The 19,233-nt window shown below is 58.5% G+C and overlaps 3 protein-coding genes across 3 annotated transcripts; all 3 read right to left on the bottom strand.

Moving 5' to 3' along the window:
• Positions 1-2,522: 2,522 nt before the first annotated feature.
• LOC116796569 (glutenin, high molecular weight subunit PW212-like) lies at positions 2,523-3,302 on the bottom strand. The gene is made up of 2 exons (XM_032707272.1): positions 3,131-3,302; positions 2,523-2,965 (listed from the first exon to the last, which is right to left on the bottom strand). The coding sequence occupies exons 1-2, from the start codon at positions 3,298-3,300 to the stop codon at positions 2,662-2,664; spliced, it is 474 nt and encodes a 157-aa protein (XP_032563163.1). The 5' UTR covers positions 3,301-3,302; the 3' UTR covers positions 2,523-2,661.
• Positions 3,303-6,889: 3,587 nt separating this feature from the next.
• LOC116785424 lies at positions 6,890-7,951 on the bottom strand. Its single transcript, XM_032684932.1, has 2 exons — positions 7,780-7,951; positions 6,890-7,614 (listed from the first exon to the last, which is right to left on the bottom strand). The coding sequence occupies exons 1-2, from the start codon at positions 7,877-7,879 to the stop codon at positions 6,890-6,892; spliced, it is 825 nt and encodes a 274-aa protein (XP_032540823.1). The 5' UTR covers positions 7,880-7,951.
• Positions 7,952-11,538: 3,587 nt separating this feature from the next.
• LOC116785380 lies at positions 11,539-12,491 on the bottom strand. Its single transcript, XM_032684803.1, has 2 exons — positions 12,321-12,491; positions 11,539-12,155 (listed from the first exon to the last, which is right to left on the bottom strand). The coding sequence occupies exons 1-2, from the start codon at positions 12,418-12,420 to the stop codon at positions 11,539-11,541; spliced, it is 717 nt and encodes a 238-aa protein (XP_032540694.1). The 5' UTR covers positions 12,421-12,491.
• Between the last annotated feature and the right edge of the window lie 6,742 nt (positions 12,492-19,233).

The following is a 19,233-nucleotide window of genomic DNA, read 5'->3' as shown; positions in this document are numbered from 1 at the left end:
CTCAGGGTCAAAGGCGCTTTAGGTCTGTGCTGTGATCTGTTGGAGTTGAGCTCTTGTCTAGAAAACGAGGGCTTTCGGGACTGCTCAGCATCTGGCTCCTCACGTGGAATCAGACGTTCCAAGCAGGGAAGGGTATGTCCAAGAGAGGTTCTGCCCGCTTGAACTTCTGAACTTGTGGAGCTCTCCTGGCAGTTCTGGGTGTAGTGATTCCGTGGATGTCAATTGGCTGTTCTGGAGAAAAGCTGGGGATTAAAAGAAGTAGTGACAGAACCAGACTGAAAACGGGTGAAAGGGTTGCAGAAAGTGAGGCTGGGCAGCAAGAGCTCAACGATAAGAACAAGGGTGTTTCCCATTCCCTGGCATTAGGAGAAGGACGAAGGGAAACAAGGAGCTCGGCCCCTGGAGAAAGACCCACCGGTGCAGTGTTTTAGGAGACAGGGTGTGCAGCAAATCAGGCGGTGGGCTTCGAGCAGTGAGTGAGGGGAAAAAAAGATTTCAGGCAAGAAGGAAGAAGATCCCTGAAGAGGCTCAAGGCAGCTCTCCTCAGCTCCACGATTCTAGTCTTACAGGCTGCCTTGCTTCCTCCTCCCGCCGTCCCGAGCTCCACTCTTAGCAATAGGAAGGTGTTCTGGCAAAGGCTGTAGTGCAGTCACGGTTCGCAGTGAGAAGCAAGAAGTCACCGGTTGCTCAGTTGTCAGTTCCCAAGAGGTGCCGTTTGCCCGGAGACAGGGGGCCCAGTCGGCAGCACAGAAGGTCTCAGGTGGCCACGTCCTCCCTTTCGAAGCGGCCTCCATTTTGAAAAATGTCAGCGGCCTTCCGAGCCACCTCATCGGGACGTAATGGGGGGCACAGAGTAGGCGTGTCGGGAAGCCTGTAACCCCAGAGTATCTCAGCCAGTGGAGAAACGGGCAGGGAGCAGCGCTCCGGGCAAAGGGGCTAAAAGGGGGCTGCGACCTCCACTGAGCTGAGCCACCTCACTGCGGTTTGTCCAGTGAAGTCTCCCTTTTATTGCAATAAAAGTTTATTTTTTTTCGTCAGCTCCTCTATCTCCTGGCTATTTATGTGTTTCCCACCGGCTGGAATTTCAGACGACCACAATCCCATGGTCTCTACAGCCCCGGCTGTCCCGGACCTTCCCATCTCCAACAAGGTCTTTGCCGTGTGTTAGTAAGAGGTGGAGCAGCACAGCATTCCTTTTGCTTGTCAGAGGCTCCAGCCCCCTGGGCCAGGAAGTTGTGGTCAGCGCTTTCCGGGAACCTGCTGGACTCTTGGTGCTTGGCTGTGTTGCTTCTCCAGCTGCCGTCAGGGCAGTTGAAGTCTCCACGAGAACCAGGGCCTGTGACTTGGAGGCTGCTTCAAGCTGCCTGTAGAGGTCTCCTCCGCATCTTGCTCCTGCTCAGGAGGCCTGGAGCAAACACCCACAGCAGTGTGCCCATTCCCAGCCTGCCCGCCCTTTGATCCTGACCCATCAACTCCTGAGTGGCTCGCCATCCACCCCAAGACAGAGGTCGAGACATTCCGAGTGTCACCTCCCAGAGATCTAGGGATGTCGTCTCCCTGGGCTCCTGCGAGGCCCTGGATGCGGTTGCCAGCGCATTCTTCCCTCTCCCTTAGCGGCCCTGTCCAATGCAGCCCCAGGGCAGCCCGGAGGAGCCCTGTCTGGGGCTGCTGTGCTGGGGTGACCGGGGACATGGTGAGGTCACTGGGAGCAGCCTTCCAAAGCCCCAGAGCGGGAGGGTGGTGCCCAGGCTGTGCTCAGGGCTGCTTTGGGCGGGGGGCCGTCTGCGCGAGTCCTGCCCGGGACCCATGTGTCCTGGCTGCCACGCCAAAGGGCTGCTTCCCCAGGCGAAGGGGACAGGGGAGTGACCCTGCGTGAGTGCCTGCACCTCTAGCAGTGACTCAGGCCCGGGGTGCCCTTTGGGCGCCCTTGGTGCCCTTTGGGCCTTGGTGGATCTGCTTGGTGCCATTTGCTGGTGCCACCCTGCACTGCCTCCCCATTCCATGCAGACACAGGCAGGTGTTGGAATAAAATCTTTTATTCCGTAACCACAAGAAAACTGTTAACTATATCTACGTCTACATCTCTCTCTGCATCTTCCCTACATCTCTATGTACATCTTCGTGACGTAAACACCCTCCCTCCCTCCCTCCCACTGGGATAGATCCCCAAACGATCTATCCCTCCAACTGGCATAGATCCCCAAACGACCTATGCCTCAACCTGGGATAGGTCCCCAAACGACCTATCCCTCAAAGTGGGATAGATCCCCAAACGATCTATCCCTTTAACAGGCCTAAGCCAATCTTCCTGCCCCAGCCCCGGCTGCGGGAGCCTTGATCTTGCTGGCAACCCCTGGCTCAGAGCCCCTCTTCCTCTTCGCCCCCCGCCTTTCCAGCTTGGTGTCGTCTGGGGACACGCTGCTCTGCGGTGGTGGCAGGCCTGTCCCCACGTGCTGCTGGGTGTCCTCCTCCATGGCAACATCACTGGCCAGCGAGAGGTCGCAGCCTCGGGGGGCGTCCTCCTCCATGGAGACGTCGCTGGCCAGCGAGAGGTCGCAACCGCGGGCGGTGTCCTCCTCCATGGCGACGTCGCTGGCCAGCGAGAGGTCGCAGCCGCGGGGGGCGTCCTCCTCCATGGAGACGTCACTGGCCAGGCTGATGTTAAGCACTGGGGTGGCGTCCACATCCATGGGGGTGCTCCTGTCTGGGGGGCTGCCACTGCCCAGGGCTGTCCCGGAGGGGTTGGCTGAGCTGGCAGGGCTGCGCTGGCTGTGCCGCGCTGGTGGGACCGGGGCCACTGCTCTCCCCTGATGGTCGTAGGGCTGCAGTTGACCCGGGGGGGCACTCTGGTCTGCCCCAGCCAGGGGCTTCCCACTGCCCTGGGCCCCCCCCCGGGCAGTGTTTGATGGGACAGCAACACCGGGGCTGCTTGCCAGTGGGGCTGGTGGAGGCAGGTTGGCTGAGCCTGTGAGAAAGAGCAAAGCCTGGAAGTCACATCCCGAGCTGGGGCTGTCAGGCGCTGAGAGGACTGAGGAGGAGGAGGAGGAGGAGGGCGAGGGGCAGGGGAGGAAGGGCTGTGAATGTCCCCACCGTGCACCGCGGGGCTTTCGGGGTCAGGCTCTGTCCTCACCTTTGGTGCCGGAGGTTTGGGGGGAGCGGAAGAGCTGCACGAGCCGGGTCAGGGCTGATCTCCAGCTCACAGAGCGGCGCCACAGAGCTGACAGGGCCATGGTCAGTCAGGCTCGGTGGCCGGTCGCTTCTGTTGACTGGACACAGGTCTGGATGCTCCTCTTGGAGCATCTCCAGGGACGGAATGTTAGGCCTCCCGTTGTGTCATAGAGACAGCAGTAATGCTGGGGTTTCCCTTCTTCTGCCCCACCCCCAACAGCTTTGCCAGCTCTTCATGGGCAGAGGAAGAGTTAACCAAAGAGCTCGAATCACATAACATCCTGCCTTGGAAGGGACCCACAAGGGTCGCCCACTCCAACTCCTGGCCCTGTGCAGGACAGCACAGCCATCCCACCATGTGCCTGAGAGCGTTGTCCAAACGCTCCTTGAGCTCTGGCAGCCTTGGGGCCGTGACCACTGCCCTGGGCAGCCTGTTCCAGTGCCCGACCACCCTCCGGGGGAAGCACCTTTTCCTAGTGTCCAACCTAAGCCTCCTCTGACACAGCTCCGGCCATTCCCTCGGGTCCTGTCCCTGGTCCCACAGAGCAGAAATGGCCTCTGCCCCTTGGCAGGAAGCTACAGCCCCCGATGAGATCTGACCTCAGTCTCCTCTTGTCCAGGCTCAACAGCCCCAGTGACCTCAGACCTCAAGTGCAAGGTCCTGCACCTGGCTCAGGGCTTGGCTGGTGCCACCTGGCACAACATCAACTTGCAAATTTTGCAACACAACAGGGAGGACCAAGAAGGCTTTGGCTAAGAGAGACTATTTACAAGGGACTGGAGTGACAGACCAAGGGGCAATGGCTTCGCACTGGCAGAGGGCAGGGTTAGATGGCATATCGGAAAGAAAGCCTTCCCTGTGAGAGTGGTGGGGCCCTGGCACAGGTTGTCCAGAGAAGCTGTGGCTACCCCATGCCTGGAAGTGTTCAGGGCCAGGTTGGACGCGGCTTGGAGCAAGCTGGTCTAGCGGAAGGTGTCCCTGCCCGTGGCAGAGGGGTGGTTGGAAGCAGATGAGCTTTCAGGTCCCTTCCTTCCAACACGAACTGGTCTAGGAGTCTAGGAGTCTTGAAAAACAGGAGACTTCTGCAGAAGCCAGGAGGTGAATAAAAACATTTGCCACTTAAAGACAAAGTCTTGTTACCAAGGGGCACCACCTGATTCTGGGGACTACTCTCGTGACTTCTCACCACTGGAAGCTGACATTGCTGAAAACCATATAAATTGACCTAAAACCAAACAATCCGACAAAAGCTCCCTGATGGAAGGATCCCGGAGCAGGCATATCATCCTGGATGGAGGCAATGACAGGGCAATTTCTGCGCCTCTGCCGTAAACCTGTCAGTTCTGGCCCTACCCTGGAGAGGTTTTTTTCGGCTCTCCATTCCATGGGAAGACAAGTGTGGACAAGAAGAACAGGGTTCTGTCCGCTCAGGGTCAAAGGCGCTTTAGGTCTGTGCTGTGATCTGTTGGAGTTGAGCTCTTGTCTAGAAAACGAGGGCTTTCGGGACTGCTCAGCATCTGGCTCCTCACGTGGAATCAGACGTTCCAAGCAGGGAAGGGTATGTCCAAGAGAGGTTCTGCCCACTTGTACTTCTGAACTTGTGGAGCTCTCCTGGCAGTTCTGGGCGTAGTGATTCCGTGGATGTCAATTGGCTGTTCTGGAGAAAAGCTGGGGATTAAAAGAAGTAGTGACAGAACCAGACTGAAAACGGGTGAAAGGGTTGCAGAAAGTGAGGCTGGGCAGCAAGAGCTCAACGATAAGAACAAGGGTGTTTCCCATTCCCTGGCATTAGGAGAAGGACGAAGGGAAACAAGGAGCTCGGCCCCTGGAGAAAGACCCACCGGTGCAGTGTTTTAGGAGACAGGGTGTGCAGCAAATCAGGCGGTGGGCTTCGAGCAGTGAGTGAGGGGAAAAAAAGATTTCAGGCAAGAAGGAAGAAGATCCCTGAAGAGGCTCAAGGCAGCTCTCCTCAGCTCCACGATTCTAGTCTTACAGGCTGCCTTGCTTCCTCCTCCCGCCGTCCCGAGCTCCACTCTTAGCAATAGGAAGGTGTTCTGGCAAAGGCTGTAGTGCAGTCACGGTTCGCAGTGAGAAGCAAGAAGTCACCGGTTGCTCAGTTGTCAGTTCCCAAGAGGTGCCGTTTGCCCGGAGACAGGGGGCCCAGTCGGCAGCACAGAAGGTCTCAGGTGGCCACGTCCTCCCTTTCGAAGCGGCCTCCATTTTGAAAAATGTCAGCGGCCTTCCGAGCCACCTCATCGGGACGTAATGGGGGGCACAGAGTAGGCGTGTCGGGAAGCCTGTAACCCCAGAGTATCTCAGCCAGTGGAGAAACGGGCAGGGAGCAGCGCTCCGGGCAAAGGGGCTAAAAGGGGGCTGCGACCTCCACTGAGCTGAGCCACCTCACTGCGGTTTGTCCAGTGAAGTCTCCCTTTTATTGCAATAAAAGTTTATTTTTTTTCGTCAGCTCCTCTATCTCCTGGCTATTTATGTGTTTCCCACCGGCTGGAATTTCAGACGACCACAATCCCATGGTCTCTACAGCCCCGGCTGTCCCGGACCTTCCCATCTCCAACAAGGTCTTTGCCGTGTGTTAGTAAGAGGTGGAGCAGCACAGCATTCCTTTTGCTTGTCAGAGGCTCCAGCCCCCTGGGCCAGGAAGTTGTGGTCAGCGCTTTCCGGGAACCTGCTGGACTCTTGGTGCTTGGCTGTGTTGCTTCTCCAGCTGCCGTCAGGGCAGTTGAAGTCTCCACGAGAACCAGGGCCTGTGACTTGGAGGCTGCTTCAAGCTGCCTGTAGAGGTCTCCTCCACATCTTGCTCCTGCTCAGGAGGCCTGGAGCAAACACCCACAGCAGTGTGCCCATTCCCAGCCTGCCCGCCCTTTGATCCTGACCCATCAACTCCTGAGTGGCTCGCCATCCACCCCAAGACAGAGGTCGAGACATTCCGAGTGTCACCTCCCAGAGATCTAGGGATGTCGTCTCCCTGGGCTCCTGCGAGGCCCTGGATGCGGTTGCCAGCGCATTCTTCCCTCTCCCTTAGCGGCCCTGTCCAATGCAGCCCCAGGGCAGCCCGGAGGAGCCCTGTCTGGGGCTGCTGTGCTGGGGTGACCGGGGACATGGTGAGGTCACTGGGAGCAGCCTTCCAAAGCCCCAGAGCGGGAGGGTGGTGCCCAGGCTGTGCTCAGGGCTGCTTTGGGCGGGGGGCCGTCTGCGCGAGTCCTGCCCGGGACCCATGTGTCCTGGCTGCCACGCCAAAGGGCTGCTTCCCCAGGCGAAGGGGACAGGGGAGTGACCCTGCGTGAGTGCCTGCACCTCTAGCAGTGACTCAGGCCCGGGGTGCCCTTTGGGTGCCCTTGGTGCCCTTTGGGCCTTGGTGGATCTGCTTGGTGCCATTTGCTGGTGCCACCCTGCACTGCCTCCCCATTCCATGCAGACACAGGCAGGTGTTGGAATAAAATCTTTTATTCCGTAACCACAAGAAAACTGTTAACTATATCTACGTCTACATCTCTCTCTGCATCTTCCCTACATCTCTATGTACATCTTCGTGACGTAAACACCCTCCCTCCCTCCCTCCCACTGGGATAGATCCCCAAACGATCTATCCCTCCAACTGGCATAGATCCCCAAACGACCTATGCCTCAACCTGGGATAGGTCCCCAAACGACCTATCCCTCAAAGTGGGATAGATCCCCAAACGATCTATCCCTTTAACAGGCCTAAGCCAATCTTCCTGCCCCAGCCCCGGCTGCGGGAGCCTTGATCTTGCTGGCAACCCCTGGCTCAGAGCCCCTCTTCCTCTTCGCCCCCCGCCTTTCCAGCTTGGTGTCGTCTGGGGACACGCTGCTCTGCGGTGGTGGCAGGCCTGTCCCCACGTGCTGCTGGGTGTCCTCCTCCATGGCAACATCACTGGCCAGCGAGAGGTCGCAGCCTCGGGGGGCGTCCTCCTCCATGGAGACGTCGCTGGCCAGCGAGAGGTCGCAGCCTCGGGGGGCGTCCTCCTCCATGGAGACGTCGCTGGCCAGCGAGAGGTCGCAGCCGCGGGCGGTGTCCTCCTCCATGGAGACGTCGCTGGCCAGCGAGAGGTCGCAGCCGCGGGGGGCGTCCTCCTCCATGGAGACGTCACTGGCCAGGCTGATGTTAAGCACTGGGGTGGCGTCCACATCCATGGGGGTGCTGCTGTCTGGGGGGCTGCCACTGCCCAGGGCTGTCCCGGAGGGGTTGGCTGAGCTGGCAGGGCTGCGCTGGCTGTGCCGCGCTGGTGGGACCGGGGCCACTGCTCTCCCCTGATGGTCGTAGGGCTGCAGTTGACCCGGGGGGGCACTCTGGTCTGCCCCAGCCAGGGGCTTCCCACTGCCCTGGGCCCCCCCCCGGGCAGTGTTTGATGGGACAGCAACACCGGGGCTGCTTGCCAGTGGGGCTGGTGGAGGCAGGTTGGCTGAGCCTGTGAGAAAGAGCAAAGCCTGGAAGTCACATCCCGAGCTGGGGCTGTCAGGCGCTGAGAGGACTGAGGAGGAGGAGGAGGAGGAGGGCGAGGGGCAGGGGAGGAAGGGCTGTGAATGTCCCCACCGTGCACCGCGGGGCTTTCGGGGTCAGGCTCTGTCCTCACCTTTGGTGCCGGAGGTTTGGGGGGAGCGGAAGAGCTGCACGAGCCGGGTCAGGGCTGATCTCCAGCTCACAGAGCGGCGCCACAGAGCTGACAGGGCCATGGTCAGTCAGGCTCGGTGGCCGGTCGCTTCTGTTGACTGGACACAGGTCTGGATGCTCCTCTTGGAGCATCTCCAGGGACGGAATGTTAGGCCTCCCGTTGTGTCATAGAGACAGCAGTAATGCTGGGGTTTCCCTTCTTCTGCCCCACCCCCAACAGCTTTGCCAGCTCTTCATGGGCAGAGGAAGAGTTAACCAAAGAGCTCGAATCACATAACATCCTGCCTTGGAAGGGACCCACAAGGGTCGCCCACTCCAACTCCTGGCCCTGTGCAGGACAGCACAGCCATCCCACCATGTGCCTGAGAGCGTTGTCCAAACGCTCCTTGAGCTCTGGCAGCCTTGGGGCCGTGACCACTGCCCTGGGCAGCCTGTTCCAGTGCCCGACCACCCTCCGGGGGAAGCACCTTTTCCTAGTGTCCAACCTAAGCCTCCTCTGACACAGCTCCGGCCATTCCCTCGGGTCCTGTCCCTGGTCCCACAGAGCAGAAATGGCCTCTGCCCCTTGGCAGGAAGCTACAGCCCCCGATGAGATCTGACCTCAGTCTCCTCTTGTCCAGGCTCAACAGCCCCAGTGACCTCAGACCTCAAGTGCAAGGTCCTGCACCTGGCTCAGGGCTTGGCTGGTGCCACCTGGCACAACATCAACTTGCAAATTTTGCAACACAACAGGGAGGACCAAGAAGGCTTTGGCTAAGAGAGACTATTTACAAGGGACTGGAGTGACAGACCAAGGGGCAATGGCTTCGCACTGGCAGAGGGCAGGGTTAGATGGCATATCGGAAAGAAAGCCTTCCCTGTGAGAGTGGTGGGGCCCTGGCACAGGTTGTCCAGAGAAGCTGTGGCTACCCCATGCCTGGAAGTGTTCAGGGCCAGGTTGGACGCGGCTTGGAGCAAGCTGGTCTAGCGGAAGGTGTCCCTGCCCGTGGCAGAGGGGTGGTTGGAAGCAGATGAGCTTTCAGGTCCCTTCCTTCCAACACGAACTGGTCTAGGAGTCTAGGAGTCTTGAAAAACAGGAGACTTCTGCAGAAGCCAGGAGGTGAATAAAAACATTTGCCACTTAAAGACAAAGTCTTGTTACCAAGGGGCACCACCTGATTCTGGGGACTACTCTCATGACTTCTCACCACTGGAAGCTGACATTGCTGAAAACCATATAAATTGACCTAAAACCAAACAATCCGACAAAAGCTCCCTGATGGAAGGATCCCGGAGCAGGCATATCATCCTGGATGGAGGCAATGACAGGGCAATTTCTGCGCCTCTGCCGTAAACCTGTCAGTTCTGGCCCTACCCTGGAGAGGTTTTTTTCGGCTCTCCATTCCATGGGAAGACAAGTGTGGACAAGAAGAACAGGGTTCTGTCCGCTCAGGGTCAAAGGCGCTTTAGGTCTGTGCTGTGATCTGTTGGAGTTGAGCTCTTGTCTAGAAAACGAGGGCTTTCGGGACTGCTCAGCATCTGGCTCCTCACGTGGAATCAGACGTTCCAAGCAGGGAAGGGTATGTCCAAGAGAGGTTCTGCCCACTTGAACTTCTGAACTTGTGGAGCTCTCCTGGCAGTTCTGGGCGTAGTGATTCCGTGGATGTCAATTGGCTGTTCTGGAGAAAAACTGGGGATTAAAAGAAGTAGTGACAGAACCAGACTGAAAACGGGTGAAAGGGTTGCAGAAAGTGAGGCTGGGCAGCAAGAGCTCAACGATAAGAACAAGGGTGTTTCCCATTCCCTGGCATTAGGAGAAGGACGAAGGGAAACAAGGAGCTCGGCCCCTGGAGAAAGACCCACCGGTGCAGTGTTTTAGGAGACAGGGTGTGCAGCAAATCAGGCGGTGGGCTTCGAGCAGTGAGTGAGGGGAAAAAAAGATTTCAGGCAAGAAGGAAGAAGATCCCTGAAGAGGCTCAAGGCAGCTCTCCTCAGCTCCACGATTCTAGTCTTACAGGCTGCCTTGCTTCCTCCTCCCGCCGTCCCGAGCTCCACTCTTAGCAATAGGAAGGTGTTCTGGCAAAGGCTGTAGTGCAGTCACGGTTCGCAGTGAGAAGCAAGAAGTCACCGGTTGCTCAGTTGTCAGTTCCCAAGAGGTGCCGTTTGCCCGGAGACAGGGGGCCCAGTCGGCAGCACAGAAGGTCTCAGGTGGCCACGTCCTCCCTTTCGAAGCGGCCTCCATTTTGAAAAATGTCAGCGGCCTTCCGAGCCACCTCATCGGGACGTAATGGGGGGCACAGAGTAGGCGTGTCGGGAAGCCTGTAACCCCAGAGTATCTCAGCCAGTGGAGAAACGGGCAGGGAGCAGCGCTCCGGGCAAAGGGGCTAAAAGGGGGCTGCGACCTCCACTGAGCTGAGCCACCTCACTGCGGTTTGTCCAGTGAAGTCTCCCTTTTATTGCAATAAAAGTTTATTTTTTTTCGTCAGCTCCTCTATCTCCTGGCTATTTATGTGTTTCCCACCGGCTGGAATTTCAGACGACCACAATCCCATGGTCTCTACAGCCCCGGCTGTCCCGGACCTTCCCATCTCCAACAAGGTCTTTGCCGTGTGTTAGTAAGAGGTGGAGCAGCACAGCATTCCTTTTGCTTGTCAGAGGCTCCAGCCCCCTGGGCCAGGAAGTTGTGGTCAGCGCTTTCCGGGAACCTGCTGGACTCTTGGTGCTTGGCTGTGTTGCTTCTCCAGCTGCCGTCAGGGCAGTTGAAGTCTCCACGAGAACCAGGGCCTGTGACTTGGAGGCTGCTTCAAGCTGCCTGTAGAGGTCTCCTCCACATCTTGCTCCTGCTCAGGAGGCCTGGAGCAAACACCCACAGCAGTGTGCCCATTCCCAGCCTGCCCGCCCTTTGATCCTGACCCATCAACTCCTGAGTGGCTCGCCATCCACCCCAAGACAGAGGTCGAGACATTCCGAGTGTCACCTCCCAGAGATCTAGGGATGTCGTCTCCCTGGGCTCCTGCGAGGCCCTGGATGCGGTTGCCAGCGCATTCTTCCCTCTCCCTTAGCGGCCCTGTCCAATGCAGCCCCAGGGCAGCCCGGAGGAGCCCTGTCTGGGGCTGCTGTGCTGGGGTGACCGGGGACATGGTGAGGTCACTGGGAGCAGCCTTCCAAAGCCCCAGAGCGGGAGGGTGGTGCCCAGGCTGTGCTCAGGGCTGCTTTGGGCGGGGGGCCGTCTGCGCGAGTCCTGCCCGGGACCCATGTGTCCTGGCTGCCACGCCAAAGGGCTGCTTCCCCAGGCGAAGGGGACAGGGGAGTGACCCTGCGTGAGTGCCTGCACCTCTAGCAGTGACTCAGGCCCGGGGTGCCCTTTGGGTGCCCTTGGTGCCCTTTGGGCCTTGGTGGATCTGCTTGGTGCCATTTGCTGGTGCCACCCTGCACTGCCTCCCCATTCCATGCAGACACAGGCAGGTGTTGGAATAAAATCTTTTATTCCGTAACCACAAGAAAACTGTTAACTATATCTACGTCTACATCTCTCTCTGCATCTTCCCTACATCTCTATGTACATCTTCGTGACGTAAACACCCTCCCTCCCTCCCTCCCACTGGGATAGATCCCCAAACGATCTATCCCTCCAACTGGCATAGATCCCCAAACGACCTATGCCTCAACCTGGGATAGGTCCCCAAACGACCTATCCCTCAAAGTGGGATAGATCCCCAAACGATCTATCCCTTTAACAGGCCTAAGCCAATCTTCCTGCCCCAGCCCCGGCTGCGGGAGCCTTGATCTTGCTGGCAACCCCTGGCTCAGAGCCCCTCTTCCTCTTCGCCCCCCGCCTTTCCAGCTTGGTGTCGTCTGGGGACACGCTGCTCTGCGGTGGAGGCAGGCCTGTCCCCACGTGCTGCTGGGTGTCCTCCTCCATGGCAACATCACTGGCCAGCGAGAGGTCGCAGCCTCGGGGGGCGTCCTCCTCCATGGAGACGTCGCTGGCCAGCGAGAGGTCGCAGCCGCGGGGGGCGTCCTCCTCCATGGAGACGTCACTGGCCAGGCTGATGTTAAGCACTGGGGTGGCGTCCACATCCATGGGGGTGCTCCTGTCTGGGGGGCTGCCACTGCCCAGGGCTGTCCCGGAGGGGTTGGCTGAGCTGGCAGGGCTGCGCTGGCTGTGCCGCGCTGGTGGGACCGGGGCCACTGCTCTCCCCTGATGGTCGTAGGGCTGCAGTTGACCCGGGGGGGCACTCTGGTCTGCCCCAGCCAGGGGCTTCCCACTGCCCTGGGCCCCCCCCCGGGCAGTGTTTGATGGGACAGCAACACCGGGGCTGCTTGCCAGTGGGGCTGGTGGAGGCAGGTTGGCTGAGCCTGTGAGAAAGAGCAAAGCCTGGAAGTCACATCCCGAGCTGGGGCTGTCAGGCGCTGAGAGGACTGAGGAGGAGGAGGAGGAGGAGGGCGAGGGGCAGGGGAGGAAGGGCTGTGAATGTCCCCACCGTGCACCGCGGGGCTTTCGGGGTCAGGCTCTGTCCTCACCTTTGGTGCCGGAGGTTTGGGGGGAGCGGAAGAGCTGCACGAGCCGGGTCAGGGCTGATCTCCAGCTCACAGAGCGGCGCCACAGAGCTGACAGGGCCATGGTCAGTCAGGCTCGGTGGCCGGTCGCTTCTGTTGACTGGACACAGGTCTGGATGCTCCTCTTGGAGCATCTCCAGGGACGGAATGTTAGGCCTCCCGTTGTGTCATAGAGACAGCAGTAATGCTGGGGTTTCCCTTCTTCTGCCCCACCCCCAACAGCTTTGCCAGCTCTTCATGGGCAGAGGAAGAGTTAACCAAAGAGCTCGAATCACATAACATCCTGCCTTGGAAGGGACCCACAAGGGTCGCCCACTCCAACTCCTGGCCCTGTGCAGGACAGCACAGCCATCCCACCATGTGCCTGAGAGCGTTGTCCAAACGCTCCTTGAGCTCTGGCAGCCTTGGGGCCGTGACCACTGCCCTGGGCAGCCTGTTCCAGTGCCCGACCACCCTCCGGGGGAAGCACCTTTTCCTAGTGTCCAACCTAAGCCTCCTCTGACACAGCTCCGGCCATTCCCTCGGGTCCTGTCCCTGGTCCCACAGAGCAGAAATGGCCTCTGCCCCTTGGCAGGAAGCTACAGCCCCCGATGAGATCTGACCTCAGTCTCCTCTTGTCCAGGCTCAACAGCCCCAGTGACCTCAGACCTCAAGTGCAAGGTCCTGCACCTGGCTCAGGGCTTGGCTGGTGCCACCTGGCACAACATCAACTTGCAAATTTTGCAACACAACAGGGAGGACCAAGAAGGCTTTGGCTAAGAGAGACTATTTACAAGGGACTGGAGTGACAGACCAAGGGGCAATGGCTTCGCACTGGCAGAGGGCAGGGTTAGATGGCATATCGGAAAGAAAGCCTTCCCTGTGAGAGTGGTGGGGCCCTGGCACAGGTTGTCCAGAGAAGCTGTGGCTACCCCATGCCTGGAAGTGTTCAGGGCCAGGTTGGACGCGGCTTGGAGCAAGCTGGTCTAGCGGAAGGTGTCCCTGCCCGTGGCAGAGGGGTGGTTGGAAGCAGATGAGCTTTCAGGTCCCTTCCTTCCAACACGAACTGGTCTAGGAGTCTAGGAGTCTTGAAAAACAGGAGACTTCTGCAGAAGCCAGGAGGTGAATAAAAACATTTGCCACTTAAAGACAAAGTCTTGTTACCAAGGGGCACCACCTGATTCTGGGGACTACTCTCGTGACTTCTCACCACTGGAAGCTGACATTGCTGAAAACCATATAAATTGACCTAAAACCAAACAATCCGACAAAAGCTCCCTGATGGAAGGATCCCGGAGCAGGCATATCATCCTGGATGGAGGCAATGACAGGGCAATTTCTGCGCCTCTGCCGTAAACCTGTCAGTTCTGGCCCTACCCTGGAGAGGTTTTTTTCGGCTCTCCATTCCATGGGAAGACAAGTGTGGACAAGAAGAACAGGGTTCTGTCCGCTCAGGGTCAAAGGCGCTTTAGGTCTGTGCTGTGATCTGTTGGAGTTGAGCTCTTGTCTAGAAAACGAGGGCTTTCGGGACTGCTCAGCATCTGGCTCCTCACGTGGAATCAGACGTTCCAAGCAGGGAAGGGTATGTCCAAGAGAGGTTCTGCCCACTTGTACTTCTGAACTTGTGGAGCTCTCCTGGCAGTTCTGGGCGTAGTGATTCCGTGGATGTCAATTGGCTGTTCTGGAGAAAAACTGGGGATTAAAAGAAGTAGTGACAGAACCAGACTGAAAACGGGTGAAAGGGTTGCAGAAAGTGAGGCTGGGCAGCAAGAGCTCAACGATAAGAACAAGGGTGTTTCCCATTCCCTGGCATTAGGAGAAGGACGAAGGGAAACAAGGAGCTCGGCCCCTGGAGAAAGACCCACCGGTGCAGTGTTTTAGGAGACAGGGTGTGCAGCAAATCAGGCGGTGGGCTTCGAGCAGTGAGTGAGGGGAAAAAAAGATTTCAGGCAAGAAGGAAGAAGATCCCTGAAGAGGCTCAAGGCAGCTCTCCTCAGCTCCACGATTCTAGTCTTACAGGCTGCCTTGCTTCCTCCTCCCGCCGTCCCGAGCTCCACTCTTAGCAATAGGAAGGTGTTCTGGCAAAGGCTGTAGTGCAGTCACGGTTCGCAGTGAGAAGCAAGAAGTCACCGGTTGCTCAGTTGTCAGTTCCCAAGAGGTGCCGTTTGCCCGGAGACAGGGGGCCCAGTCGGCAGCACAGAAGGTCTCAGGTGGCCACGTCCTCCCTTTCGAAGCGGCCTCCATTTTGAAAAATGTCAGCGGCCTTCCGAGCCACCTCATCGGGACGTAATGGGGGGCACAGAGTAGGCGTGTCGGGAAGCCTGTAACCCCAGAGTATCTCAGCCAGTGGAGAAACGGGCAGGGAGCAGCGCTCCGGGCAAAGGGGCTAAAAGGGGGCTGCGACCTCCACTGAGCTGAGCCACCTCACTGCGGTTTGTCCAGTGAAGTCTCCCTTTTATTGCAATAAAAGTTTATTTTTTTTCGTCAGCTCCTCTATCTCCTGGCTATTTATGTGTTTCCCACCGGCTGGAATTTCAGACGACCACAATCCCATGGTCTCTACAGCCCCGGCTGTCCCGGACCTTCCCATCTCCAACAAGGTCTTTGCCGTGTGTTAGTAAGAGGTGGAGCAGCACAGCATTCCTTTTGCTTGTCAGAGGCTCCAGCCCCCTGGGCCAGGAAGTTGTGGTCAGCGCTTTCCGGGAACCTGCTGGACTCTTGGTGCTTGGCTGTGTTGCTTCTCCAGCTGCCGTCAGGGCAGTTGAAGTCTCCACGAGAACCAGGGCCTGTGACTTGGAGGCTGCTTCAAGCTGCCTGTAGAGGTCTCCTCCACATCTTGCTCCTGCTCAGGAGGCCTGGAGCAAACACCCACAGCAGTGTGCCCATTCCCAGCCTGCCCGCCCTTTGATCCTGACCCATCAACTCCTGAGTGGCTCGCCATCCACCCCAAGACAGAGGTCGAGACATTCCGAGTGTCACCTCCCAGAGATCTAGGGATGTCGTCTCCCTGGGCTCCTGCGAGGCCCTGGATGCGGTTGCCAGCGCATTCTTCCCTCTCCCTTAGCGGCCCTGTCCAATGCAGCCCCAGGGCAGCCCGGAGGAGCCCTGTCTGGGGCTGCTGTGCTGGGGTGACCGGGGACATGGTGAGGTCACTGGGAGCAGCCTTCCAAAGCCCCAGAGCGGGAGGGTGGTGCCCAGGCTGTGCTCAGGGCTGCTTTGGGCGGGGGGCCGTCTGCGCGAGTCCTGCCCGGGACCCATGTGTCCTGGCTGCCACGCCAAAGGGCTGCTTCCCCAGGCGAAGGGGACAGGGGAGTGACCCTGCGTGAGTGCCTGCACCTCTAGCAGTGACTCAGGCCCGGGGTGCCCTTTGGGTGCCCTTGGTGCCCTTTGGGCCTTGGTGGATCTGCTTGGTGCCATTTGCTGGTGCCACCCTGCACTGCCTCCCCATTCCATGCAGACACAGGCAGGTGTTGGAATAAAATCTTTTATTCCGTAACCACAAGAAAACTGTTAACTATATCTACGTCTACATCTCTCTCTGCATCTTCCCTACATCTCTATGTACATCTTCGTGACGTAAACACCCTCCCTCCCTCCCTCCCACTGGGATAGATCCCCAAACGATCTATCCCTCCAACTGGCATAGATCCCCAAACGACCTATGCCTCAACCTGGGATAGGTCCCCAAACGACCTATCCCTCAAAGTGGGATACATCCCCAAACGATCTATCCCTTTAACAGGCCTAAGCCAATCTTCCTGCCCCAGCCCCGGCTGCGGGAGCCTTGATCTTGCTGGCAACCCCTGGCTCAGAGCCCCTCTTCCTCTTCGCCCCCCGCCTTTCCAGCTTGGTGTCGTCTGGGGACACGCTGCTCTGCGGTGGTGGCAGGCCTGTCCCCACGTGCTGCTGGGTGTCCTCCTCCATGGCAACATCACTGGCCAGCGAGAGGTCGCAGCCTCGGGGGGCGTCCTCCTCCATGGAGACGTCGCTGGCCAGCGAGAGGTCGCAGCCTCGGGGGGCGTCCTCCTCCATGGAGACGTCGCTGGCCAGCGAGAGGTCGCAGCCGCGGGCGGTGTCCTCCTCCATGGAGACGTCGCTGGCCAGCGAGAGGTCGCAGCCGCGGGGGGCGTCCTCCTCCATGGAGACGTCGCTGGCCAGGCTGATGTTAAGCACTGGGGTGGCGTCCACATCCATGGGGGTGCTCCTGTCTGGGGGGCTGCCACTGCCCAGGGCTGTCCCGGAGGGGTTGGCTGAGCTGGCAGGGCTGCGCTGGCTGTGCCGCGCTGGTGGGACCGGGGCCACTGCTCTCCCCTGATGGTCGTAGGGCTGCAGTTGACCCGGGGGGGCACTCTGGTCTGCCCCAACCAGGGGCTTCCCACTGCCCTGGGCCCCCCCCCGGGCAGTGTTTGATGGGACAGCAACACCGGGGCTGCTTGCCAGTGGGGCTGGTGGAGGCAGGTTGGCTGAGCCTGTGAGAAAGAGCAAAGCCTGGAAGTCACATCCCGAGCTGGGGCTGTCAGGCGCTGAGAGGACTGAGGAGGAGGAGGAGGAGGAGGGCGAGGGGCAGGGGAGGAAGGGCTGTGAATGTCCCCACCGTGCACCGCGGGGCTTTCGGGGTCAGGCTCTGTCCTCACCTTTGGTGCCGGAGGTTTGGGGGGAGCGGAAGAGCTGCACGAGCCGGGTCAGGGCTGATCTCCAGCTCACAGAGCGGCGCCACAGAGCTGACAGGGCCATGGTCAGTCAGGCTCGGTGGCCGGTCGCTTCTGTTGACTGGACACAGGTCTGGATGCTCCTCTTGGAGCATCTCCAGGGACGGAATGTTAGGCCTCCCGTTGTGTCATAGAGACAGCAGTAATGCTGGGGCTTCCCTTCTTCTGCCCCACCCCCAACAGCTTTGCCAGCTCTTCATGGGCAGAGGAAGAGTTAACCAAAGAGCTCGAATCACATAACATCCTGCCTTGGAAGGGACCCACAAGGGTCGCCCACTCCAACTCCTGGCCCTGTGCAGGACAGCACAGCCATCCCACCATGTGCCTGAGAGCGTTGTCCAAACGCTCCTTGAGCTCTGGCAGCCTTGGGGCCGTGACCACTGCCCTGGGCAGCCTGTTCCAGTGCCCGACCACCCTCCGGGGGAAGCACCTTTTCCTAGTGTCCAACCTAAGCCTCCTCTGACACAGCTCCGGCCATTCCCTCGGGTCCTGTCCCTGGTCCCACAGAGCAGAAATGGCCTCTGCCCCTTGGCAGGAAGCTACAGCCCCCGATGAGATCTGACCTCAGTCTCCTCTTGTCCAGGCTCAACAGCCCCAGTGACCTCAGACCTCAAGTGCAAGGTCCTGCACCTGGCTCAGGGCTTGGCTGGTGCCACCTGGCACAACATCAACTTGCAAATTTTGCAACACAACAGGGAGGACCAAGAAGGCTTTGGCTAAGAGAGACTATTTACAAGGGACTGGAGTGACAGACCAAGGGGCAATGGCTTCGCACTGGCAGAGGGCAGGGTTAGATGGCATATCGGAAAGAAAGCCTTCCCTGTGAGAGTGGTGGGGCCCTGGCACAGGTTGTCCAGAGAAGCTGTGGCTACCCCATGCCTGGAAGTGTTCAGGGCCAGGTTGGACGCGGCTTGGAGCAAGCTGGTCTAGCGGAAGGTGTCCCTGCCCGTGGCAGAGGGGTGGTTGGAAGCAGATGAGCTTTCAGGTCCCTTCCTTCCAACACGAACTGGTCTAGGAGTCTAGGAGTCTTGAAAAACAGGAGACTTCTGCAGAAGCCAGGAGGTGAATAAAAACATTTGCCACTTAAAGACAAAGTCTTGTTACCAAGGGGCACCACCTGATTCTGGGGACTACTCTCATGACTTCTCACCACTGGAAGCTGACATTGCTGAAAACCATATAAATTGACCTAAAACCAAACAATCCGACAAAAGCTCCCTGATGGAAGGATCCCGGAGCAGGCATATCATCCTGGATGGAGGCAATGACAGGGCAATTTCTGCGCCTCTGCCGTAAACCTGTCAGTTCTGGCCCTACCCTGGAGAGGTTTTTTTCGGCTCTCCATTCCATGGGAAGACAAGTGTGGACAAGAAGAACAGGGTTCTGTCCGCTCAGGGTCAAAGGCGCTTTAGGTCTGTGCTGTGATCTGTTGGAGTTGAGCTCTTGTCTAGAAAACGAGGGCTTTCGGGACTGCTCAGCATCTGGCTCCTCACGTGGAATCAGACGTTCCAAGCAGGGAAGGGTATGTCCAAGAGAGGTTCTGCCCACTTGAACTTCTGAACTTGTGGAGCTCTCCTGGCAGTTCTGGGTGTAGTGATTCCGTGGATGTCAATTGGCTGTTCTGGAGAAAAGCTGGGGATTAAAAGAAGTAGTGACAGAACCAGACTGAAAACGGGTGAAAGGGTTGCAGAAAGTGAGGCTGGGCAGCAAGAGCTCAACGATAAGAACAAGGGTGTTTCCCATTCCCTGGCATTAGGAGAAGGACGAAGGGAAACAAGGAGCTCGGCCCCTGGAGAAAGACCCACCGGTGCAGTGTTTTAGGAGACAGGGTGTGCAGCAAATCAGGCGGTGGGCTTCGAGCAGTGAGTGAGGGGAAAAAAAGATTTCAGGCAAGAAGGAAGAAGATCCCTGAAGAGGCTCAAGGCAGCTCTCCTCAGCTCCACGATTCTAGTCTTACAGGCTGCCTTGCTTCCTCCTCCCGCCGTCCCGAGCTCCACTCTTAGCAATAGGAAGGTGTTCTGGCAAAGGCTGTAGTGCAGTCACGGTTCGCAGTGAGAAGCAAGAAGTCACCGGTTGCTCAGTTGTCAGTTCCCAAGAGGTGCCGTTTGCCCGGAGACAGGGGGCCCAGTCGGCAGCACAGAAGGTCTCAGGTGGCCACGTCCTCCCTTTCGAAGCGGCCTCCATTTTGA

Source organism: Chiroxiphia lanceolata, chromosome 1, assembly GCF_009829145.1.
Source record: "Chiroxiphia lanceolata isolate bChiLan1 chromosome 1, bChiLan1.pri, whole genome shotgun sequence".
Classification (NCBI taxonomy): Eukaryota; Metazoa; Chordata; class Aves; order Passeriformes; family Pipridae; genus Chiroxiphia; species Chiroxiphia lanceolata.
The sequence above is the reverse complement of the archived record's forward strand: the minus strand, read 5'-3'. Positions and strand labels throughout refer to the sequence as shown.

What these genes read in the sequence shown, in the direction of transcription:
- LOC116785380 (XM_032684803.1), bottom strand. Translation starts at nt 12,420, where the DNA reads ATGGCCCTGTCAGCTCTGTGGCGCCGCTCTGTGAGCTGGAGATCAGCC. An exon ending in CCAAACCTCCGGCACCAAAG is followed by an intron (nt 12,156 to 12,320) that starts GTGAGGACAGAG and finishes TCTTTCTCACAG; the next exon opens with GCTCAGCCAACCTGCCTCCA.
- LOC116785424 (XM_032684932.1), bottom strand. Translation starts at nt 7,879, where the DNA reads ATGGCCCTGTCAGCTCTGTGGCGCCGCTCTGTGAGCTGGAGATCAGCC. An exon ending in CCAAACCTCCGGCACCAAAG is followed by an intron (nt 7,615 to 7,779) that starts GTGAGGACAGAG and finishes TCTTTCTCACAG; the next exon opens with GCTCAGCCAACCTGCCTCCA.
- LOC116796569 (XM_032707272.1), bottom strand. Translation starts at nt 3,300, where the DNA reads ATGCTCCAAGAGGAGCATCCAGACCTGTGTCCAGTCAACAGAAGCGAC. An exon ending in CCAAACCTCCGGCACCAAAG is followed by an intron (nt 2,966 to 3,130) that starts GTGAGGACAGAG and finishes TCTTTCTCACAG; the next exon opens with GCTCAGCCAACCTGCCTCCA.